The sequence below is a fragment of the Oncorhynchus tshawytscha genome, linkage group LG34 (genome assembly GCF_018296145.1).
Source record: "Oncorhynchus tshawytscha isolate Ot180627B linkage group LG34, Otsh_v2.0, whole genome shotgun sequence".
NCBI classification, from domain to species: domain Eukaryota; kingdom Metazoa; phylum Chordata; class Actinopteri; order Salmoniformes; family Salmonidae; genus Oncorhynchus; species Oncorhynchus tshawytscha.
In genome coordinates this window covers 15386067-15412360 of record NC_056462.1, presented here as the reverse complement: position 1 = coordinate 15412360, position 26294 = coordinate 15386067, and the positions used below count along the sequence as shown (strand labels likewise).

General features: G+C 46.5%; 1 protein-coding gene across 15 annotated transcripts in view; it reads right to left on the bottom strand.

The window, feature by feature from the left end:
* Positions 1-249: 249 nt before the first annotated feature.
* Positions 250-26294, bottom strand: part of LOC112234715 (GRB2-associated-binding protein 1) — a 70187-nt gene continuing 44142 nt past the window's right edge. For 9 of the 15 annotated variants that reach the window (XM_024402970.2, XM_024402968.2, XM_024402969.2 and 6 more), the window contains 12 exons: positions 18380-18508; positions 17920-18085; positions 14812-15028; positions 14382-14465; positions 13209-13879; positions 11087-11181; positions 10492-10804; positions 7365-7454; positions 6107-6200; positions 5608-5725; positions 2575-2703; positions 250-2369 (listed from right to left, as the gene is read on the bottom strand). In XM_024402970.2, the coding sequence (XP_024258738.1) occupies positions 2211-2369; positions 2575-2703; positions 5608-5725; positions 6107-6200; positions 7365-7454; positions 10492-10804; positions 11087-11181; positions 13209-13879; positions 14382-14465; positions 14812-15028; positions 17920-18085; positions 18380-18508 (2265 nt within the window). In that variant the 3' untranslated portion in view covers positions 250-2210. Of the gene's footprint in view, positions 2370-2574; positions 2704-3050; positions 3127-5607; positions 5726-6106; positions 6201-7364; positions 7455-10491; positions 10805-11086; positions 11182-13208; positions 13880-14381; positions 14466-14811; positions 15029-17919; positions 18086-18379; positions 18509-21758; positions 22073-26294 lie in introns of those variants that run through there. The other 6 variants (XM_042312118.1, XM_024402972.2, XM_024402971.2 and 3 more) reach the window with 6 other exon arrangements.

Here is a 26294-nt window from a genome sequence, read left to right as displayed (position 1 = left end):
TACAGGAGGACGGGCTCATTGTAATGGCTGGAATGGAATAGATGGTCAAACACAAACCATGTTAGACTCCATTCCAGTCATTATAATGAGCATGTCCTCTAGCTCCTCCCACCAGCCTCAGTGGGTGGGACTTCCTGGCCTTTGTTCTTTTCATTTATCTTTCCTCAGTCATTGTTTTCCTCCCTATAGTACGCCAACATTTTTTAAATACATATGTGACATACTGTACGGTGTAGGTGACAAACAGACTCAAAAAAGGTTGTTTTATTTAGTTTACTTTCAAATGGAAATGTTTCTCTTTTGATTCATTAAAGAAAAGAAAGCATCAACGTTTTGCAGTTGGTCTCGAGACAAGACAACCCTGCAATGGGATGGTGAGAATTAAGTAGTATGGAAATGACAGTACAGGCACAGTTTTTCAATTCAAATGATACATGCTGGAATAGTTGGTGCAAATATATACAGCAAAGACTAATTCTCCTGGTAAAACATGCTTAGGACTTAGAGAGAGAAATGGGCCTGTATTCATGAAGAATCTCAGCCTAAGAGTGCTGATCTAGAATCAGTTGGTTTTTCCTTTTACAATGACTAAGATTACATGAACAGTGGAGACCTGATCCTAAACCAAGGCCGGGTTCCCAAAACTCTCTCAAAGCTAAGTTCATCATTAGAACCGTAGGATCCTATGGTTCTAACAATGCATTTAGCCTTAAGATGCTTTCGGGAAAGCGGCTTCTGCACTCCTACTCAGACAGTGAATAGGGTCCCTGGAAAGTTAGTAAAGCCAATAGTCAATGAAAAAAAAACACTACGATTCTGAAGTATTTTCTTTTTAGGTAAAACATCACAATGTGTCACTATTTACAAAGACATATCAAGTCAAGTAGATCGTAAGGCATACATACATCAGACCCCAGAATGGTGTGCGCGTAAATCCTTTTGAAATAAATTAAAACCTAAGAGAGAATGAAATCGACACACGCCATCACAATAAACTCCTGAAACAAGTTGACTGGTGCTCGTTGAGAAGGCATTTTCAACAGCACTTTGCTCTATAGCATCAAATCTGTCCGTTTATAGATTACTTGGACATCTATCGTTGAGATAACTCTAAATAAATTAGAAATGGAAATAGCTGTTATTAGTATTTGAATGAGTACCTGATTTCTCTCTCCTATAAACCTACGTTTGATACCTTTGCATAACTCACAGAAAGTGTTGGGGGAGCTTCCCGTTTTTAAGCTGTCACAGTTGATTCTGTCATTTCATATCACATGTCCCGATACCATCTTGGAGAGCGTATAGAATTCCACCCTGCAGAATTACCACACACCGTATATAGTGTTGAATAAAGGACACTTTCTGTTTATATACATAACACTTTGTACAACTCTTTTTGTTTTGCAAATGTCAAGCCGTTTCCTCTTCCACTAAAAACTAAACGAGGAAGAGAATCATTTCTCAGTCGATTAAATGACGTTGTTTCAGTGAATCCAAACCTTTGAGCACTTGGTCAGTTGCGTTTCAGAAAAAGTTTATTGTATTCTATTTTCTTGCATTCACAACAAGTCTTTCACTAAGAAAACCTGGTTCTCTCTTACAATGTTTTGGATAATATTAGACCTGTACAAGAGAAAAATGGCCCAATTTCCTACCAGCAAAACTAGGCAACCTTGGCAGTAAAGTATTAAGTAGACACTAAGCATTCTGAAAGAGAGATGACTCATTCTCTCCCAAAACAGACTCCAGACAGTGTCCCACAGTGTTGTGATTTAATCATAAAGGAAATGTCTTTAAGTTGTCTCCTGGTCATTCTCCAACCAACTAGAGGAAAAATCTAAACTGAAATCCACCATAAGTGGCAGTAAGTGTTCCAGACTCCAAGTCTTTGTGGATGTGGTAATGTCTTTACAGAGTCCCCATATCAGGCAGGTGAGGACTGACACATCAATCAAACCTACTTGCATCCATACTGCATTCAGCTTATTCCTGGCACATACCCCCTGTCTGCCACAGAGGGGCGCTGTGCTGTAGCTGTTCTGTCCTCAGACTGACTGATGGCAGTGTAAACTAAAGACAGTTCAGCGGCCCTGGAGGTCCGCCGGCCCCTTCACTTCGGCACTAGGAGTCTGGAGGAGGTGAAGGCCGGGGCCCGAGCCAGGGCTTGGAGTAATGTCTGCGGCCCAGCAGCGTGGGGCTATAGCTGGGGGTCACTTGGGCCCTTTGGTGGAGGTGTCTGTCTCTGTGGACTGACGTCCATCGTTCCAGGCCTCCCGGGTGCTCTTGAGGGCCTGCGTCCGCTGCTGGTCCACCACCACGTAGTCCACCCGCTCATCTGACACCGCCAGACCAATCCCATTACTCTTCTTCTGGAGAGGAACACATACAGGTCAGTTTCAATAGAGAGTGAGTGTGTGTGAGAGAGACAGAGTGAGTGTGTGTGAGAGAGAGAGAGAGAGAGTGTGTGAGAGAGAGAGAGAGAGTGTGTGAGAGAGAGAGAGAGTGTGTGTGTGTGTGAGAGTGTGTGTGTGTGAGAGAGTGTGTGTGTGAGAGAGTGTGTGTGTGAGGTCTCACCTTCCGTGGTGGGGTAGACTTGCCAGGGTCCAGGTCTAGGTCCAGGTACTCCACCTGCTTGTCTCCCTTGGGCTTCACCATTGGGCTGCTCCCCCCGTCCGCCGTCATGGACGCACCCAGCTTCATGTTCTAAGCAACAAAGGAGATACCATGTTACAGTGGAGATAGGGGGATGATGACACTCAAGAGCATGATTAAATGTTAGTGCTACACTCTAGGAGCGGGCAAGATGAGTGGTAGTACAGCTACAATGGAGACAGTACTAGAACAGTCTACTATTAAACAATACATTGATGTATTACGTAAACCTCAAGTCACATCAACATGTACACTACCACTGCAGACGGGTTTTGGGGGGAAATTACACCACAACCCACACCATGCAGTGAGAGCATAGACTCTATGGGCATCTCCGGTTAGGCTCCAAACTGGCAACCCAGGCAGCTCGTCTAACCACACTTGGCAACCCGTCTCACCTCCTCTAAGGTGTCAAGGCCCTCCATCTCCCTCTTAACAGGGGTGATGGGGACAGTGCAGTAGAAGGACTCCTCTCTACAGAGACAGCAGGAAAAGGTCAGAGGTCAAACACAGGATGTACTGAGAGGGGAGGAGGAAGAGAGGGACTAGGAAAAAATACGAGTGAAAAAAGCAACAGGAAGTAAACATTAGGTAAAGGCGAAGAAACGATAAGGGAAAACGTATCAATAAAAAGGTCATAAAGACCTGGAAAACAAACAATCAAGCAGACATACTATACAGGAAATTACCCATTTTGTTGTTGGTGACGTTAACCAGTCAATTTAGTATAGTTAAGATAATTTCCTTTAGGAGAGAATACCTGCAGGGGGAAGGAGATGTCCACCAGATGGACTGAATACCTGCAGGGGGAAGGAGATGTCCACCAGATGGACTGAATACCTGCAGGGGGAAGGAGATGTCCACCAGATGGACTGAATACCTGCAGGGGGAAGGAGATGTCCACCAGATGGACTGAATACCTGCAGGGGGAAGGAGATGTCCACCAGATGGACGGAATACCTGCAGGGGGAAGGAGATGTCCACCAGATGGACTGAATACCTGCAGGGGGAAGGAGATGTCCACCAGATGGACTGAATACCTGCAGGGGGAAGGAGATGTCCACCAGATGGACTGAATACCTGCAGGGGGAAGGAGATGTCCACCAGATGGACTGAATACCTGCAGGGGGAAGGAGATGTCCACCAGATGGACTGAATACCTGCAGGGGGAAGGAGATGTCCACCAGATGGACTGAATACCTGCAGGGGGAAAGAGTGAAAGCGCAAACGAAAGACAAAAAAAAAAGCAGGACGACAAGTGATGAAGAGGGAAAGAAGAGGTGAAGAAAATAGAAGTGTTGAAGAGGAGTCCTTCTGTGGCAACCATCTATTTCTCCATAAAAGATGAGGTTTGGGAGGCCGAGGAGGATGATAACGGACTATGACTTTTACTAGGTATGCTAACATGAGAAATTAGAGACAAGAAACGTGGACTCATCATTTCAATGTCATCACACTAACAAAAAACAGTAGTATGTTTGAAGAAGACAAACTACACTATATGCACAAGTATGTGGACACCCTTTCAAATTAGTGGATTCGGCTATTTCAGCCACACCTGTTGCTGACAGGTGTATAAAATCAAGCATACAGCCACGCTATCGCCATAACATTGGCAGTAGAATGGCCTGACTGACGAGCTCTGTGACTTTCAACATGATACTATCATAGGATGCCACCTTTCCAACAAGTCAGTTCATAAAATGTCTGCCCTACTCGAGCTGCCCCGGTCAACTAAGTGCTGTTAATGTGAAGTGGAAACGTCTAGGAGCACCAACGGCTCAGCCACGAAGTGGTAGGCCACACAAGCTCACAGAACGGGACCGCCGAGTGCTGAAGCGTGTAGGACGTAAACAAATGTAAACAAACGCCTGTCTTTGATTGCAACACTCACTACTGAGTTCCAAACTGCCTCTGGAAGCAAGGTCAGCACAATAACTGTTCACCGGGAGCTTCATGAAATGGGTTTCCATGGCCGTGCAGCCGCATGCACCACGCACAATGCCAAGCGTGGGCTGGAGTGGTGTAAAGCTTGCCGCCTTTGGACTCTGGAGCAGTGGAAACGCATTCTCTGGAGTGATGAATCACGCTTCACCATCTGGCAGTCCAATGGACAAATCTGGGTTTGGCGGATGCCAGGAGACCGCTACCTGCCCCACTGCATAGTGCCAACTGTAAAGTTTGGTGGAGGAGGAATAATGGTCTGGGACTGTTTTTCATGGTTCCCGGCTAGGCAGTGATGGGAAATCTTAATGCTAAAGCATACAATGAAATTCTAGACCATTCTGTACTTTCAACTTTGTGGCAACAGTTTGGGGAAGGCCCTTTCCTGTTTCAGCATGGCAATGCCCCCGTGCACAAAGCGAGGTCCATACAGAAATGGTTTGTCGAGATCTGTGTGGAAGAACTTGACTGGCCTGCACAGAGCTCATCGAACACCTTTCGGATGAATTGGAATGCCGACTGCAAGCTAGGCATAATCGTCCAACATCAGTGCCCGACCTCACTAATGCTTGTAGCTGAATGGAAGCAAGTCCCCGCAGCAATGTTCCAACATCTAGTGGAAAGCCTTCCCAGAAGAGTGGAGGCTGTGACAGCAGCAAAGGGGGACCAACTCCATATTAATGCCAATGATTTTGGAATGAGACATTGGAAGAACAGGTGTCCACATACCTTTGGTTATGTAGTGTATTTAAATTCTTCTGCATACTGATGTTCTATGGATATTCAGCCCACTAAGATATGCCATCTGACAAATTACATTGCAAATGGTGCACTTGACCATGAATAATAAAAAATATATATAATTGAATTGTAATACATTCATTGGCTACTGACTATGTGGAACATTAGCTTATTAATGTGACAAGTTTTTTGGGGAAAATGTACATAAATCATTGTATGATTTAACATGAATATTTTAGAAGAGAGTAGTTGAGGACGTGTGTTACATACGAGTTCGTCTGCCTTAGAGACCATGGCTACATAATTCTCATCACAGTCCTCGGAGTCGGTGCTGGAGGCGGTGCTATGCACCGAGGGAGGCCTGGGGGGCATGGGGAACCTGGAGGGACTGAGCAGCATCACACACACTGTTTAACACACCGTCGGTACACACACAAATAGCAGCAGTGCCTGCAGAGTTCCCTGCAGATTAAAAATGACTCACTGGAAAAAAGACAAAAAGCTATTTTCTAAGACATGACTACTTTGACATGTTATGAGGTGACTAAAGTCATGCGTGGAGGGTTAGTGTTCTGATAGAATACCAAACCTATAGTCACATGCAGTAGAAAGGAATTCAACTAAGTTCACGCTGACCTAAGGTCAGCTTTACGTTTTACTCCCAAATGGTTTGGATGCGGTGTGCGACAATAATCCTAGATCTGTGCCTAAGGGCCACTTTGACCCTGAGCTGCTGTAGAGGTGAAAGGTCAAAGGGTAAGACACTTACTCCCGAGCAAAAGACCTGGTGACAGGCGAGCGGACGGGCGCCGATGACTCCTCCCACTCAGGTAGGGGCTTGATCTCCAAAGGGGCGGGCTTGGCTGTAGAGGGGAGGGGCAAACACCCCTGTCAGTCTCATCACGTACCATCATTGCAACACAATACATTCCATTCCACCATACAAAAGGTGGTGGGGATGTAGGCTTTCATTTGTCCAACAGAGGTCCCTAAATGCCACAAATTCTCCTTGCAAAGACTAAAACTGTAGGCTAGATTCCAATATGAGAAGTTGAGTGTAATACAAAAATGTAATCAATTGGTTATAGGTTTATAGAGCACGTCCACATTGAGTGTCCACAGCCAACTGCTCCCGCATGGTTAACGTAACGGAGCCCAATCTGGCAACCCGGGTGCTATAGAAACACATTCAGCATAGCTCCCTCAGCCTGGCTAGAAAACACCATCTGGTGCTGCAGTCTACAGGACAGCAGCACTAACACTTCTCAGCCAACAGTACAGCACTAAACACCCTTCATGCACACACACACACACACACACACACACACACACACACACACACATACACACACACACACACACACATATATATATATATATACATACATATACACACACACATATCTGAACAGAACATAAAGGGAAAATATCATTCATCATAACTGAGCAATAAATGTTCTTCCATTACAAATACAATAAAGAGCACATGATAGAATTACATGTTGAAACAGGAGCATGCGGAACAGTGTTAAAAATACAAGAGGTAGTTGGTTAGAACAGTCCATCACTGGTGTGTTTGTGTGTGTCACTAACCTAAGAATCAATTACTGTATTGGTGTAATACATTAACACTATTGATTATTTTGAATATGTGGGCTTGAGATTTGGTTGTTGGTGCGGTACACTAGTACACTGACAACGTTCTCCTACGTACTGGAGATCTTCCACCCGGAGATATGATCTTTGCACCATTTCCTGAAGAAGCCTAGAGGATAACATCTCTAGGGTGTTGGTGAGGTTCAAAAGCGTGTTATGAGAACAAAATGTGGAATCAGAAACGACAACTGAACAGAAGAGGGGCCCCGCTGGTCCAGGAGTTAGTTGATTGGATGAGACAGGATACCATGTGATGTCACAGGTCACAGGAGAACATTCAGAAGCATGCGTTGAGTTCAGACACGTTTGGAGAGAATGAGAGATGAGTATTCAGAACCAAGTTTCAGGCGTCGTTGTTTGGTAGTACCTACCCTTGCGTCGTCTTGGGAACTCCCCTACGGTCTGAGAGTCGGTTCGCTCTAAACCAACCCCCTTTGCTCTTATTATTTTAGGACTCTGACCTGATTGGTTAAAAAAGAAGACTTTTCACATTACCATCATTGATAAAACGATGACGTCATTGTAACCCCTATTTTAATAAAACCCTGCCATGCAAAGCCAACAGATCAACAGACTTTGTTGAGAGACAACTCACTACTTCCACCCTACCATAGCTTCGTCCCTATCGGTGTATATACAGTAAAGACAGGACCATCACCATGGCAACAGCAGATGCTAACCTTTCCCATCATGCACCTCACTCCACGCAACATGGTTGTGACTAGAGGGAGTACAGCTACGACCGGAAGTGACTTTTCATAGCAGGTTAGGAGAACATTTTCCTAACCTTAACCTATGTCTCCTAACCTGCTGGGTCAATTCTCCTAACCAGCTATGAAAAACTAACTTCCGGTCGTAGCTGTACTCCCTCTAGTGAGAACCCTGTAACATGGCTGGCCTCAGACTTGACAGGACAACATGCACCAGTATGAGTGTGGAAGATCCACTTAGAGGTGAGTCATTTTTAGTGCATCAACACATCCACAACAGCAGACAATAAAAGCGCACATTTATCTGTACACCAGCAGACTGACGTTATAACCTTATGTATAACCCTCACTATAGCCAGAAAACACAGCGCACTCCTGATAAAACCATGGCAGACATTTAGAATTGACCCCATAACAGAGCCATAAGGAAGTGAATGAATGAAGCTACTTGTTGGCATCGACCACAGATGCTTCAGCCTCACAAGACCTCGTCTACAGAACCAAACCAAGCAAGCGAGGCCCAATCCCAAATGGACCCCTGGACCCTATTCAATTGTGGAGATCTGAGAGGAATTGATTTGTTAAAGCAATATGGTCAAACTTCCACCAAGTGCATAGGGTCTAGCGGTCGATTTGATTTGGGATTTGTACCAGAGCCAGCGAGCCAGAGGGAAGGATCGAGAGATTAACCCTGAAGCCAACAGAACACAACAACCCTACAAGAACACACAGGCTGGACAACAGAGGTCCCAAACTCAGCAGGTGGATAGCAGTGGTGGATAGGTGAGGACAGAGATTGCATTGAGATGGAAGTTCACGGTGATGGCCCATGGTTATGAAAAACTCAAGTAACTGTTTGCCGATCCCTTTGTCGCCGTAATAAGGTGCCCCTGACAGTAACATTCCAGTCTAACATGTCCTTGCACCGAACCACTCACATCCAGCACCCCATGATGACACCATGGAAGACACAGGAATGAAAATAACCAAGAGTCAGTGACCTGAAAGTTAAAGCTCTAAGCCGTGAACAGAGAGGGACTGACTTCAGGATTTCTATCATATTCCCCTTTCTTCTCTACCATTGACAGTGACTGGTAATGACCTCTGCTTTGGGTCTGCCTCCCCCGTGGGATATCAAATCCTTCCCGTTCTATTGAAATGTTCCCTGGTGGGGCAGGAAGGGGCTGTTGCTCCATCAAAGAGGCCCTTTCAGAGGGGGGCACGACAATGGGGACAGAGGTGACCGCTCTGGGCTCCGGGCGCTCCATGGTGATGGTGGCCCAGGCCGGTCACCCCCTCCAAAGCCTCAGAGAGGGCCCCCTGAACTCATGGACAAAAGTCCCTTTGAATGGGGTGAGGGGGATAGAAAATTAGGAAGAGAGCAGGCAAAGCTAAAAGAGAAGGCTGAGAGGAGGGTGGATGAGGTGAGCGGGAGAGGCTAGTGGGCTAAACTAAAAGAAGGCTGAGAGGGTGGATGAGGCTTTGTCTAGAACACTGCCTACATTGGAGGAGAGAAGTCTAGAACACTGCCTACATTGAGGAGAGAGGTCTAGAACACTGCCTACATTGAGGAGAGAGGTCTAGAACACTGCCTACATTGAGGAGAGAGGTCTAGAACACTGCCTACATTGAGGAGAGAGGTCTAGAACACTGCCTACATTGAGGAGAGAGGTCTAGAACACTGCCTACATTGAGGAGAGAGGTCTAGAACACTGCCTACATTGAGGAGAGAGGTCTAGAACACTGCCTACATTGAGGAGAGAGGTCTAGAACACTGCCTACATTGAGGAGAGAGGTCTAGAACACTGCCTACATTGAGCAGAGGTCTAGAACACTGCCTACATTGAGCAGAGAGAGCTAGAACACTGCCTACATTGAGGAGAGAGGTCTAGAACACTGCCTACATTGAGGAGAGAGGTCTAGAACACTGCCTACATTGAGCAGAGGTCTAGAACACTGCCTACATTGAGCAGAGAGGTCTAGAACACTGCCTACATTGAGGAGAGAGGTCTAGAACACTGCCTACATTGAGGAGAGGTCTAGAACACTGCCTACATTGAGGAGAGAGGTCTAGAACACTGCATACATTGAGGAGAGAGGTCTAGAACACTGCCTACATTGAGGAGAGAGGTCTAGAACACTGCCTACATTGAGGAGAGGTCTAGAACACTGCCTACATTGAGGAGAGAGGTCTAGAACACTGCCTACATTGAGGAGAGAGGTCTAGAACACTGCCTACATTGAGGAGAGAGGTCTAGAACACTGCCTACATTGAGGAGAGAGGTCTAGAACACTGCCTACATTGAGGAGAGGAGCAAAGGGTGAGCCACAACAATCCGCACTCCTGTCTGATACCATACAGGAATTGTATAATGACACATTATGAAGTGTTCTACTTAAGCAATAAGGCACCTCTGGGGCACCTAAGGGCTGTTCGTATACACTGCCCAATGCAGAGTGCCTGGATACAGTCCTTAGCCGTGGTATACGGTCTGATATACCACGGCTTTTAGCCAATCAGTATTCAGGGCTTGAACCACCCAGTTTATAATTCAAAATAATGCAATGGTAATCTGCCTTTCATAACCATGAGCCAGCACATGTAAATGTGCGTGAGTTAGAGTTGAATGCCAGGATGTGGAGAGAGGAGCAGTTGTGAAAACGTTGATGCAACAGCAGATAAAGACAAACGTACCAAGATTCTCTCTCATTCAAAGACACACCCTTTTACACCCCCATTCCCCTTCACAGCCACACCCCTTCACCCTGCCCCCCTCTCCTCCCTCACCTTTGCGGTCCGGTTTGAGGTTGCGGTCCACGGGCGGGGGCTGACAATCGCTGATGAGCATGGGCCTGCGGGGTGGGGTATTGGGGCTTGAGCGAAACCCCATGTGGGCCGGCGGGGGAACCTGCTTGCCCAGGGAGAACTCTAAGGTGCCCGGGCCCGGGGTCATGGGGACATAGTTGGGTTCCACGATGGGTTCACAGCCCGACAGGCTGCCGGAGCGGTGGTGGGATGGGGAGTTGGCGCTCATGGGTACGTAGTTCTGGTCAACTTCCTCCATGGACTGGCTGCCCACTGGCATCATGCCTTTGTTTTTCTGGAGGGGAGGGGGGGCAGAGAGAGAGACAGGCTACATGAGGGCAGACAGACGTAAGACAAAAACATGTGTGTGTGTACACACACACACACACACACACACACACACGAGAAATGTAGTAAGAGGATGCAAGCTTCCTTTATCTTAATCTGCACCTTAGTACACTTCAAAACTCCATTGTCATAACAGTCCAATACTTGGAAGGATCAGTATCAATGCGAGAGGTCCTTTACCGTTGATCGTTTTAAACTGATTTCAGGAGCATGTCGTGTAAAGACTGACCAAGTAGCTGTTGAAGCTTTCGTTGAAGTCAAACGAGCAGCTCTTGTCAGAGGGAAACGTCCGAGGGATATCGTAACAGTCCTGGGAGCCCAAATCTGCAACAAACATGACAGAACAAATTAAAACCAGTGTAAACACAACATAACCAACAGTATAGTAGTCTAGGTAGGGCTTGAAGCATTATGAATCAAAATGGGGTTAAATACTAAATAAAAAGGGAATACAAATGAACCATTGGAACCACAGTAAGTGTTGAACAGGGATATGTGAAGTCTCATCTCGGCACTAAGGCAGCTGGACTATAGTTGCTGTTCTTGCTCTGGTCATCATGTGTAACTTCACACTAATGGATTTCAGGAGGAGTTCAGACAAACAGGATGATACGACTTGGAAGGTCGCCAGACTCTAAAGCCAAGGCAAGCAAAGCCTACTCTGGTACACAAACGACTAGACAAACGGGGAATCCCGGGACATTTGCAAAATGTCTTTGTGTTAGTTTAACACACAGGTTTCATGTTAAATGATAGGAACCGACTTGGACCGGATGTAGCTGGGCATAATGTTTTATCTTGAACTTTAACATCCAATGCTTTTTTGGTTGTGTAAATGATCGTCCTTTAACTTCTCTAGGGTAGGGGGCAGCATTTGGAATTTTTGATGAAAACATGCCCAAATTAAACTGCCTGCTACTCGGGCCCAGAATATATGCATATAACTGGTAGATTTGGATAGAAAACACTAAAGTTTCCAAAACTTAAAATAGTGTCTGAGTATAACAGAACTGATTTGGCAGGCGAAAACCTGAGAAAAATCCATTCCGGTAGTAGTTTTTTTTGCTTGTTTTGTAGTTTTCTTTTCAATGCCATTACAGTATCCATCGACTTAAGACTCAAATTGCAGTTCCTATGCCTTCCACTAGATATCAACAGTCTTTAGAAATTGTTTCAGGCTTGTATTCTGAAATATTAGGGAGTAAGAGCAGTCTGAATGAGTGGACCCTACCATGTCACATAGCTTTTTCATGCGCACGACCAAGAGTGCCTTTCTTGTTTACCTTTTATATTGGCAACGTTATTGTCCGGTTGAAATATTATCAATTATTTAGGCTAAAAACAACCTGAGGGTTGAATATAAACATCGTTTGACATGTTTCTATGAACTTTACGGACACAATTTAGATTTTTTTGTCTGCCTGTTTTGTCTGCATTTGAGCCTGTGGATTACTGATGGAGGTTTTTGGATATAAAGAGATTTTATCGAACAAAATGAACATTTATTGAGTAAATGAATGTTTTCTGAGTGCAACCATATGAAGACCATCAAAGGGATTAATTTTATCTCTATTTCTGACTTGTGTAACTCTTCTATTTGGCTGGTTACTGTTTGTAATGATTTGTCTGCTGGGCAATGTTCTCAAATAATCTTAAGGTATGCTTTCGCCGTAAAGCTTTTTAAAAATCTGACACCGTGGTTGGATTCACAAGAAGTTCATCTTTAAACCTACGTAAAATATGTTTTGTTTTCTGAATTTCTATAATGAGTATTTCTGTATTTGAATTTGGCGCTCTGAGAGGGCCTCAGTGTTGTTTCTCTATTGCTAGTAGAGCAAATGGGTTGGGAGCATCAAATGTACATAGAGGTTGGGACTGAGGCACCAAGCTGCTTTCTCCTAAACTCTGAGGTACGTGTTGTCTGTCTGCATGGTAACCGAACACCACTAATACTGCTACACCAGATGTCCTTGGAGGCAAGGCAGTCTTCAGCTGTGAAAAAGTATTTGTAATTAGCCATTCAAAAACACATCTGTCGCGTCAAAATAATTATCCTGGAGGATTAGACACTTGCTTTGCGCTGCAGATGATAGTGTTGGCTGACAACAGCACACACCAGCCATGTGTCGTTATGAATATCCTGTCGATGCTAGCTAGCGTATTTAGCCTTTATAATGATGCACACATATATCACTTAGCCTAATGATTAGTGAAAGGATGTGGTACCCTGTCACTTAGAAAAAAAGTGAGAGTGAAATGGAATGCTCGTGATCAATTATATATGTTTCTCATCTATTTGACAGGACTAATAAATCAGGAACAATGAATCAAGATCAATCAATGAGCCATACCTTTCCTGAGGCGTGATGAGTCCATGGTGCCAATGGTGTTGCTCCTCAGGGCCTTGTTCCCGGCGCTGGTGGGCACGCAGTAGTTTCCATCCGTCTCTGACATGGAGCGCGGCACACAGTACGTGTCCGTGGGCGAGCGCTCCGCGGGGGGCGGCGGGTGCCCCGGGGTCAGGGAGCTGAGGGAAGGCTTGGGGGGCCGGGGCGGAGGCATCCCATCCCCACCCTCAGACCCACCACTCGCTGGACCTCGAGGCACCTGATAGGTACAGTTACTGCCTGGTGTGGGAGGAATATCGTAGCTAACCGACAGGTTCCTCATCTGAGTCTCCATGGAGGGCTTCCGCGAGGGCGCGTTGAAGACGTAGAGCTCTGGGGCGTCGCCTTCGACCGGGACAGGGGGCGAGGAGGCGGAGGCCGACTTGGGAAGGAGCACAGTGTCCTGGGAGTAGGAGCGGGGGAGGTGGTAAAGGCTGGAAGAGAGGTCGCCTCCGCGGGAAGGCGGAGAGTCATAGATGGAGGAGGCAGAGGAGGGGTGAGGGGGCAGGACAGAGGAGAAGAAGCCGTTGGCGTGCTTAGAGGAGGAGCTAGTGGAGGTTGGTGTGCGGTGGGCGGGGACGTTGTCGTTCAGGTCCGTCTCTGACGAGGTTGACTTGGAACAATCAGCGTGGGCTCTGTGGCAACGGCACAGATATATAAACATCAGAAGGCTGAATGATGTGTGAACATTTCACACACACTTCAACATAGATTAGTGATATGGGTTACAGCAACAGAACCACCAATAACTCCTATTGAGGCCCACTGGATATGTTGTTGAGCAGATCGTATTGAGTTGTAGGTTCAGTATAATGATCCATGTTTCATCCTGTGGATCATTTCAAAACATGCAGGGTCAAACACTGCACGGTCCTTTGCCAAAGGTCTATTGACATATTAAGCTATTCTGGATCATTCCTCACTTCCCTGTGAGAACAGCCAGGTGCTGCATTTTGGATTAATGATCACTTCTCAAACACATCAATCCCAGAGGTAAGTGCTGGGTTAGTTTTGTGTGTATTTACAATGTGTGTGTGTGTCTACATGTATATGTGCATGTTTATGAACCTGTGTGACTTTGTGCACAAGTGTGTGTGTGTGTGTCACTCCACACTAGACAGGCTGCTCCAGACTCACTGATTAACCTGGGGAGGCGAAGGAGCCCCTTTGCTCTCACACTCCTCCAGGAGGAGGTACTCCTGGGGGAGAGGAGTCACAGAGCTACACCATCACACCCACAGAGAGGAGGAGGAGGAGAGAGTCAGAACCACATCAACAAGAGAGAAGAGGCACTGAAATATGGACAACCTATACAGACAGTACAAGAGACCTACTAAAGCACAAAAGAGGAAAGTAACCGGGAAGAGAGGGAGAAGGGGGGGGCTAAAGACACCATACTTTGCATAAAAATTTAAATTAAAAACGAGAGTGACAAACCTAAAGTACATTCTAACAGGAGACAGATGGAGATGAGATGTCAGAGAAACACCGAGGGAAATGTCACAACACCTCTCCACTCTGTACCAATGGCAGCGCTGCCCTGTCACATCATGGACCCCACACCCACCTGTTGGGCTCTGGCTTCTTGCTCTCACAGTTGACCAGCCACAGGTAGTCCTGGGGTTCGTCCAGGCTGGACTCCGAGTCCAGGTGGCGCACGCTGACCGGCTGGTAGGGAGGGGGCACGTTGGTCAGCATGGCCGGAGGACCCCCCAGGCCAGGGTGAGGGGGCGTGTCCACCACAGAGCTACCGCTGGCCGCCTGGTGGGCAGCCTTTGCCGCTTCTGTGGGGAAGAAAGAGGGGGGAGGGAGGGGAGACCGTCAGAACATCTATGCATTGTACACCGGAGTTAGGACAATGATGTTGAGAATGCTGCCATGCACAACAGTTATTTCCAAAACGTACATGTTCTGTTGTGATATTATAGGTGTTTGTATGGTTAGATTTCTGACTTGTTTGTGTACAGAAAGCAGTATAACGTTCCGAACACATGACTGAGATACCGCAAGATACAGCAGTACAAAACAGGTGATGAGTCAGACTTGAAGGACACATTGTACGTACACAGGCATGCATGCGTCTGGGAACCACACAAATACCGACTTTCAAATCTTCACAATCAATGATTACGCATGAGAAGTACAACCATTAAATTAAAATGTAGCATTACATGTATATTACAGTTTGATGGAATCTACTGAGGAAAATAAACCCAAATGCTTCCTTCCTTCCTACAGCTATTGTATCTGCCAATGTAATTCAAACCATTAATACTGAGCTGTATTTTTATCCAAATCTATGTTTTGCCTTTTGAATCCCAACCATGGCCAGGCAGCATTTCCTCAAGGTCTCTGCCTTGTCCTTCTCCATGTAGGTCTGTGTGGAGACGACTGTGCTTGGTTGGGCTCTATTCATAATGTATTCTCTCTGCCTGCATTACTCCCCACCTACACTTCTCAGTGTACGCACACGCACACCGTCTTTGAGTGGCTCCCTAAGTGCTCAAGCTCAAGGATGCGCACCCTGAGATGACAGTTGCTCTCTGAATCTTTACTCTCCCTCTCGTCCCATCCCACTCTTCCTCTCCTCCACTGTTCTCTTGTACACCCTCTCGCTCAATCGCGCCCCAATCAGTCACTATTCTCCTGCTTTATCCTGTGCACTCTCCTTCTCTCCCTCAATCACTCCCTATACATTGCATCCCTCCGCCTCTTCTCCCCATTCCCCTCTTCAGTTCTCTCTCTCCCTCCCGCTCTCCCCTCCTACTCTCACTACTATACTGCTTTATACACTATCACTCACTCTCTCCATCCCCTTGTTTGTCTGTCTTATGTGCTGATTCACCCAGGCATCAGGAAAATCCCTTTCCTCCTTAATCTCCCCCTCCCACACCGCTGGGCTCCAGCCCTGCTGCTCCAGCCCTGCTTCTCCAGCCCCCTCCACTCGCTGACATTTCCCCAGCCACGGTGCACCCTCGCCTGGGCGCGGGAGTGGGCTGAACTGTCCCCTCTTTGTTTGTGCTGTATGATCAGCGAGCGAGACTTCGCGAGGCACAGAGAGCAGTAGCCAAGGCAATATGAGAGCCACACTGCTCGACCACAGAAGTCTGCATGGGTATTAAGACAAACTTGCTGCTTGAAACCATAATAAACTCAACATTCCAAAATGGCCCCATAGATAAGTGATACGTTGTGGTTGAAGTTACACTAGAACAGGGAGGGTAGGATACAGCCACAACACCGAGGAAGGAGTGAAGCTGACCTTGTTGGATACATGGTCTCCCCGTTGTCATAGATGTAGTGGGTACTGCTGATATCATAGTCCAGGACATTTCTCCTCGACTAGGCCTCTAAAATTGTTCCCTAACATTCTGATTAAACCCACATGCATTACAATAGTGAGTTTAGATTATAGGGTCCATTTCTGCAACTCAACCACGGCCTAAAATTAACACGCACCAGCTGCAAAATGCAGGTAGATTTTGGAATTGTTTTTGTTTCATAGCTGGTAAATGAATCACACAAAGTCAAAGAACTACGAATCATATATAGCCTATACCACCTCTGCTGCAACACTGCCTGGGCTGGAGGCTGTGCGCACCTGAAGAGTGAAAGATTCATTTTTAGAAGCACTACGCACAGGCATAAACGTCAGTTTAATTTACAGAAAACTTTAAGTCACCTGATGTGAGACTTTGTCCTTGTGTTTCTTGGCCATTTTCATTGTTTTGTTCACAAGCTAGGTTGTTTTTCTATGTTTGAGTTTCAACAGCTAGAGGACAAGACAACTCTTCTACTAGTCAGACTCAATCTCACAGGCACAAACATGAAGACTGGAGTCACGTTACCACGGTAACCCCCAGCTCTTAAAGGGACAGGTGAACATGGTCTCATCTGTGATATTTTGGTTAAAAATGTAATTAATTTACCACATTACTTCTTACTAGTAATAAATGTTTTAGAAGCAGGCTCATCCGTTTTGAGTGGCTGATAGATTTTTCCATATAAAAAAATAGAGGTAATTTTAGGCCCCGAACTCAACAGTACCTCCCTTGTCACCTGAGAGGGAAGTTCAGGTCTGGAGGTACCTGTATGTGGCCCCCACTGATGACGGTGGGAATGGCCGTAGACAGAGGAACTCTAAATAAACCACAATTACAGTTTGGTGGGCCCCACTCACTCGCTTTTCCCTGAGTAAGCGCGCGCGCGCGCGCGTGCGAACGAAGTAACGAATGTGAGAGAACAAAAATGAGAGGGAGAACAAATGAGTGACAGAAAGACCGCGAGAGAAAACAAATGAGAGCAACTGAGAAAGGGAGAACAATAAAGGTAGAGAAGGAGAGAAAGTGGCAGTGGGGCTCAGCTTAGGGGGGGCACACAATGCTTTAATTATACAGTACAGGGAAACATGTGGTAACGTGAACCCACCTGAAGACACGGCTCATTAGGCCTCATTAAGCCTGTGCTGGAAACAAAGGCTGCTTGGCACACAGTGTCCAAACCTACACTACACCAGGATATGATCATTATGTGAATAATACGTGTGGGGAAAGACTACCGCTTCCTCATGCATATCACTGTTCTGTTGCATTTCTGCCTTTCTCTCACTGTATAGACACATCAGAGTTCCTCTCGTGTGTGCGTGCCTGCGCAGGGATGTGTGTAGCATCATTACCGTCGTCCGTGGGGTTGAAGCCGCAGATGTCACAGATGTAGCGGACCCACTTGTTCATGTCGTCCTCCGTGTCGGCCACCAGGTAGAAGACGCGGTCGATGGTCTTGATGTCGAAGATGAAGCTGTGCTCCAGGTCCTTCTTGTTGAACGTGAGCCCTGCGTCCACCTGTGGGGGGGGGGCGTTAGCATGTAGCTGTAGCATTACCAACCACGTAACAATAGGGCTTAGCACGTAGCATTACAAACAATATTGGTAGCAATACCCGTTGTAGCCACAGCAGCTATAGGCCACTGTCAATGTCATAACTGTCATAACTGCCTTTTAGTGGTACTGTAGCATTACTAGGACCATTAGTTTTCCCTGATCACATGACCTGACCAAAAAAAACATATTACATAACTAGGGTCCAGAGTAACAAACTCCGGGCCCTAATCAGCCATAGCATAAGTAGTGTTTCACCTGTTCACACAGGTTGAGGTCGATCACGCGGATGGGCTTCTTGGCGTGATCATTCTTGTAGTACTCCAGCACGTCTGGGTCGCCCGAGAGACGGCCGCTGCGGAGAACAAACCACCGCTTCTTCCATGCCTGCAGAGAGACGGGAGACATTTTAATGTTGATGATCTGTTCACATATCATCCCTTACTTAAAAATTCCACAGTACACCCATAAACTCTCCCCTACCCCCACTTGAAAAGCTTAACAAACCCCTGAAGACTTCACAACAACCCATATTTTTGGGCATGGCCTTGTCCTAGAGTGGCTCAGTGGATCAGACAAGAGCAAGAGAGAGAAAGGTCACTGTGTTCGCTCATACGGCTCCATTCCTGGCTGACCACAGGCTGGACAGGGGCTTTGTTTTTCCGCCCTGGCCTCTGTGTGCTTCTCTCTAACCCTCCCTCTAGCTATCCCTCCCTCTCGCTCTCTCCTCTGGTCCTGTAAGCCACACAAGGACAGGCCTGTGTTCAAAATTCACCCACTCTCCCCTCTTCTTATATCCCAATCCATCCCTCTCCTCTGAGCCCCACTAGGACAGACAAGCCAGAACTATGTGTCTGGAACACCCAGGGCCCACAGTCACTACAGACAGACATAGTTTGGTCTGGTTAGGTCTAGTAGCCCGACTGTGGAAGAACACAACCAACCACTCTAAAAAGGGCCACAGGCAATTAGGATTTTACAAAAGGATTTGTCCTCCATCTGTCTATGAGACACAGGTTTCATCCAAAATGGCACCCTATATAGTGCCAAACTTTTAACCAGGGCCTATAGGGTTCCATTTGGTACACAGCCACAGTGCTTCCAAGGCAGATAGGGTTTAAACACAGGGCACAAGACCCAGACAATGGGATATAGCATAGGAAAACTACCTAAATAGAAACCCATTCTATTTCTATGGCAGACTTAAGACTGTGGGATGGATAGGGTTGACAAAGGCACTAAGAATAAACCCTGGGTGTCAGTGACCGTCAGGCACTACCATCTGAAAGTCAGTCAGAGGAGGGAACGAGACAGAACCAAGTGAGATGCCTAAACAGGAGTCTGTTCACTAATGCTTTTATTTTTTACCAATGAGGCCCGGCCTATCTAGATGTCTTGTCACCTTGTTAACTTGTTCAATGAAACCTGCTCCCTGAACTAGGAGAAGCTAACTCAAGGATAAGAGGGGCTAAAAAGCACATGATGAAAACAAACTGTGGCTAATTGCTATGAGCCACCAACTCTGATTCGCTGAGTCACTTATTCTAAGCTTGAGTTTTTTGGAAGGATTCATTCCCAGATTGCAGCTTTAATTGTGCTTAATCACTCCGCTTCAGGTTGAGCAATATTGTGGAGCGAAATAGACTGCCTATCAATGGACACTTGATAGAGCTATTGAATATTGAACAGTGAAATTGGATACAAAAGATGACATAACAGAAAACAAATGCTATTCATGGAATTTCAAACAAGGAGGGGAAACCACACCAGTAGAAAAACAACTCCCCTTGGAGATCAGAGCCCTGGCCTCACCCGAGCACAGCAACGGCCTGTGAGGAATGCAAACTAAAAGCTTTGTTGTTGTTTTTTCGGGTTAAGATTTTAACCGGATTAACAATGCTGTGTGGTTTTTTTCACCCTCCCTTCAATTCTTTTTCCATCCACAGAGTTCCCTTTGTTAGCGGGCCAAGCTCCGGGTAGGGACGAACAGCCAGGAGGAGAGGAGAGAGAACTCCGGGTGGGAAGAGCATCGTCCTGCTGTCCTACTCTGTCAACAGGAGAGTCGACCCTGGAGAAATAAACAGGCTGGCTGAAGGAGGAACTTTACATGGGCGCGCGGGCACGCACACACACACACACACACGCAGCCGTGCACGGCAGAAACGCACACACACTGAGAAACGCACGTTCATACACACACACACACACACACACACACACACACACACACACCCTTTGAAATTCTAATAGACCTACATTCATGGCACAACCCTGCAAAAACCCTAACACTCCTTACAGTCATGAAGTAAACATGCCGACACAGGGTTCAAGAGGTCTGCTTGACCCCGCCCCGCTCCCACACAGTATGCTCCGCCCTAAAATATCTACATTTAATAATCACCGTTTATTCAACCATAAAACAAGAACCAAAAACAGCCTGCAGATAATACACAGAACAATTAATTCCGTCTGTGTACAACTGGTCCTGTCCAGCATGAACTGCAGCCTAACCTAACCCAAGCAGCACACATTAGCATGTTGTTGATGCGCTGCTCTGTTGCGGTCAGAGAAAAAAGAGGAGGGCGACCCCTCTCTCTGGTACATGACAAAGCACTCTGGGCTCATGTTACCCTGTAGGGACACAGACAGGGCCATGGGGTGAGGTTACACTGGGGGGAGAGAAAGAGCGAGAGGTTAGGCCAGGCCTGAGACGTGTTCATTTTTTGCTAAGCATTTCTTATTGGACAAGCTCAGGTAGTTCCTTCCCGTTTCAGTAGTTTTTCTACCGTTTGGTGCCTAATGAAAACGACCCTGGTTTAAACAGACATGGGGACATTTGACAGACGCTCTTATCCAGAGAAATTAGGGTTAAGTGCCTTACCTCAAGGGCACGTCGACAGATTTTTCACCTAGTTGGCTTGGGGATTGGAACCAGAGACCTTTCAGTTACAAGCCCAACGCTCTTAGCCACTAGGCTACCAGCCACTCTGCTGCTGTCCATAGTACCAGCTGGTCTGACTAGTTTCAATGGTGCTGGTTAAGAGCTTGTTGAAGAAGGCTTGTTTGAGTGGTGCTTCACTGCAACTTCAATACGGAGTACTTGATTAAGGGGTGCTTTTCCCATATTAGCATGGTAGCAGACCGTGTGTAGGGGTGGGAGGGAAATGGTCAGGGATGAAGAGCTGAGGGAAAATATGAGCGATGAGAATCACTCAAAAGCTCTCTCTCCACTGACCCACACACCCCATGTGGCCATTCCATTCAGCACACCTCTAGTTAACACTTAGCTAAACTGGTCCCTGTAAACCCCTGCCAGGTTCCTATCCAGTGAAACTGCACGCAACCAGAAATGCCATTGGCGTCTCCAGCCAGACAGCCAATGGCATCTCGCTGACACATACTTTCTATTGTCAGTGGAAAACAGGCCAAAAAGCTCTTCACAACAACCACACATGACAGTGAGTGATGCACACAGTAGCTGAATAGCAGCACTGTTAGACAGTAACTGTCCACAGACATAGCCTGGTTCCAGATCAGTTTGTGTGGTCATGCCAACTCTTATGGCCCTTGTGACAATTACCATAAGAGACGGCAAGACAGCACAAACAGATCTGGAACCAGGCCAGCACAGACCTACCGTGTGCTATCGATCCTGAAAAGGCCAGCAGTGGCAATGAAGACTCTAGCAGTGCTGAACCCCTGTTACTGTCCTCTTCTCCATTGTAGTCAATGAGGCACAGAAGTCAATAACCCAATAGTCCCCAAACTGATCCGAGAGCAGTCGTTACTGATCACACGACACAGCTAATCCAGTTTGGTCTACTTCACAAGGCCCAAGACGATAGAGTAGATCTCAACTGATCACAAATCAGTCCTTACATACAACCAACCAACCAAACAATCGAAGTAGTAACCAAGTGTGTGTGTTGACTCTTCACTGTCCGGGGGAGTGGAGTGGGACTGGGTGGGACGAGACAGGAGGAGCCCCTGGTGCAGCAGCTGTCCCCCCCTCCCTCTCCCCAAGCGCCCTCCCCTGCCCTCTGATAGGGTGTGATGCAGGAAGAGACCCCTGTGCCCGCTCCAGCCTCCAGCCAGACAGAGACACCATTGAGGGGACAACCGGGAGGGCTGGATGGGGGAATGCCATCCGAGTGCAGTCACACTGTTGCCATCAGGGCACCACTGACCCAGAGACAGAGAAGAGAGGGGGGAGAAGGGGAGAGAGATGGAGTGTCTGAGAGGGAGATGGATGAACAGTATAGAGAGAAGAGAGAGGTAAAGGAGGATGAAGACAAGAGTGACTGAGAAAGAAGATAAGCGGGAGAGAGAAAGCTAATACAATATACTTGAAGCACTTTACCACATTGGGGGTTTCCCCCCAATTGAAGACTGGTTATGGGGTGTGGGGGGTGAATCAGAGTGACAGGGACAGACGTTAGGGAAGGGGGTAACAGTGGGTGGGGCACGGGGCCCCTCAACCGCCACATTCCTGGCTATGGCCTTGGTCCTGCCCTCGGCCCTGCCCTCAGCCCTGCCCTCCTATCCAGAGAACAGTGGCCTGTTGGGCTTGACTTAATCAAGCTGCCCCCTGGAATATCTGGAGCTCCAGGGCTCCAGTCACAACCTTCTGCCTGATAGATAGGGGCCACAAGGGGCCCAGAGTTTTAGAGATTCCCAACTACCCAATCGTCTGCCCATACATATGTATTTATATACTGGAGTCTTGAAATATCTACTGCTGTACATATGATGTAGTATATCGTGTGTAAATTCATGCAGTGTACATACGTATAGATTGAATTTGGATTACTGTCAGTGCTATTTGGCTGTTAATTGGATACGTGCCGATATGTCTTGATTTCCAGAGTAAAAAAAAAAAGATTGTTTACTATGACATTTTACTGCATTGTTAGGAGCTAGTAACATCCACTACATCTGCTAAACTGTGTACGCGACCAATACACTTGGATTTGATTACTGTACCAACTCTGACAAACTGGGAGGTTGGCAACAATACCAACCCATTATACATCATGATGTAGCCTAGCGTCTGGTTTATTATAGTGATAAACACAGACCCAGATTAAAACCAAACAATACCAACCCATTATACAGCATGATGTAGCCTAGCGTCTGGTTTATTATAGTGATAAACACAGACCCAGATTAAAACCAAACAATACCAACCCATCATACAGCATGATGTAGCCTAGCGTCTGGTTTATTATAGTGATAAACACAGACCCAGATTAAAACCACTCCTGTACTTAGTGTTTATAATGGAGAATCTTCTTTGAAAGCTATTTAAAGTAGTCCAGGCGTGGGCTTAATCTCTGTGCAACCGCCCTCGACTGTTCTAACATACTAACGTCTATTACATAGTCTAACTGTGGCACATCTCATAATAAACAACCAAATGATGCAATAGTGACAGTGAACATTCCAGAAGGATAAGCGCACCAGCTGGTTGGAGAGTTCCACCGGGCTATAATCCTAATCAAAGAATGTTCTGGAAGGGGAACTAGAAGAATGGGACATTATGCCGCCATTGAGGACAGTGATTAATGACATGCTCCGGTACTGTAGCTAGAAATGAGGCCAGACAGCTGGAGGAGCTGGCTGGTGGTTAACAACCGTGAGACTGCAGCACCTCGGAGTAGGACTGCTGCCGATCTAGGATCAGTTTCACCTTTTAGATAGATCTTAATGAATATGATTACATTGACAGGCCAGACCTGGATCAGCGTTCCTACTTTGAGAAACTATGTGAATATGGGCCCAGCAACATGATATTCAATATATTCTTTATCATTGCTAACTACATAGTAGCTTCTTCCTGCACTTGGGGGCTAATTCTATTGAAAAAGGTAGCTAATGCACCCGAAGAGCCTTTAAGAGCACAGATGGCTACGGATGGTCCTCCAGGGTAGATAAATGGCACACTTAAAACACATCCATATACTCTACATATCTGATGGCTTGAGAGTTAAAGCTAGAATCCTTAATTGGGCTACAATCATTTTTGGTCTTATAAATTAATGATATATACACCTATTAACTTCCACTATTAAGTTCCACTGTCATAACCCATCAGCACCCAAAATATCAGCCTGTTTTACTCCAATGTTTATTAATTAGGTAAATGTAAACAAACACGGTATAGTCTCAAAACATGGTTAAAACTATCATTTTGATATCATGGCTGGTCTGTCCTTGCATCCATAGCTCAGTCTATGAATGAGACTGGTTCTATTTCTTTAGGTCCATTCCTTAACCAAAAGAGGCAGGTGGAGGCTTTATTGTTTCAAACAAATAGTTCAACTTTAAGCAAGGCAGGCCTTGGGCTTTTTGGGATGCCTGCCACAGTAGCATTTGGAGCAAAAGAGAGAACCGTCAACTGAACATATAGGACGGTGTTGTTCCTAGGATACCAGCGCCAGCGACTGACAAGCAGGCGAAAGGTGACGCTGAAGTCATTTGTAAGTGTGAAATGGGCCCTGGCTCGTGTGCCAACGAGGGCTAATGTGGCACAGCGTGTGTCCTGCTGGACCGTCAGACTCAACGAGCCGGAACACCGGAGTCCAGTCCGTTTGGAACGACAACAGGAGCCACTGACCACATAGCCACTGCTAACCATAAGCTCTTGCATTGGTTGTAATAGTGGAAACTGACAGTGTTTGGTTGGTCAGGGATTTAACCATGGTGCTAGTTTTGCGGGGGAAATTAGCAGTCTATTATATAGCTGTTAAAGTCCAGCTTTAGCTTGGTTGCCTCTTCATAAAGGGCCTACCTGCACATTGAACAGATATTCCCACATTGAGCCAGGTGGGGTGGTGAATGGTTCAGGGGGTGTGTTACGATGTCAGCAGCTCAACAAGGAGTACCACAGATTGGCCTCGTAATCAACTGACTCACCCAGGCATGAGCCAAGAACAGGAGATGCACACAAAGACCGAAAACAAACTTGGCACTGGAATCGGATATGCACTACAGTAAACCAGGAAATTAACTTGAAGGGTTTAATCGGTCTTGGTAAGTGTAGCGAACCAACGTAACACCACGAGACGAATCATAACCCACTGACTGACTGGGTTACATAACTGATTACAGAGGTTACTGGGGCTGTTTGTGTCGGAATTTGTGACCAGAGCCCAGCTGTCCCAACTACATATATAAACACACACAGCTGCTACCTTTGAGAGGAAAGACTGAGCCAGGCACACTGGCTTGTGTTCAGTGTGTGTCAAACATGTCAGGGCAGAGTCCCGGGCCACCACCCCTTGTGCTGCTGGCACTGCCACCAACACAGGGTTACAGTGTCTGTCAGCTGCAGCAGTCTGCCTAGCTACAACAGTCACCTTCGCTGACAAACAACCACCTCTCACTCCATTATATTTAACACTGCAGGCCTATGCTGCCTAGTGACAAGTGAACACGTGGGTTGGTACAATATGAAAACAAAAATCAAGGCCAAGTTTACATTCTTTTAAATGTTTTTGACATTTAGCAGACCCTCTTACAGAGTGACTTACTGTAGTGAGTACATACAAGTCACGTAAAAAGTAGATCATTACTGTTTTAAGGAAACAAGGTTGCAATCTACAAAGGAAATTGACCGCTGAAAACGTTGCCATTGCCTCAAAGTAAATGCATCGTAATGGCTGAGACTCAGGTTCTGCAGGGGAGTGATGTCACTCACTATTGACACTATGGTAAACCCTAACCAACTCACCAACCTCATCAAAAGCCACTTTCCTCATTACCAGATGGATTGGGATTCCCTTCCTTCCCACTTCCCAGAGCTCCAAGGGCCAGAATAGGTCATACTACCTCTGCCTAGACGATACTCCGGGAGGTGGTATCTGCATGAGGTCTAAAGGCACACGCCCTGTGGTTAGCTCTGAGGCTATTATGTCTGAGCGGCCGGGCTAATGGGTTAAGCAAGTGTCGTAGTGGAGAGTCAACCATTACCCCTCTGGTCCAGTGTTCTCTCCCTCTCTATCCCTTTCCCTGGTTCAAATCAAGAGCATATATCAACTTTAAATGGATGGAGCAGCTATGTTTTTACGGTCTCTCTCCTACACTCAAGACAGCAGGTGCCTCACGAAATATCCCTTTCTCTCAGTCCCCCTTTCTTCTTTCGGCCATTGTGTGTGCTTAGTAAGGGGTGAGG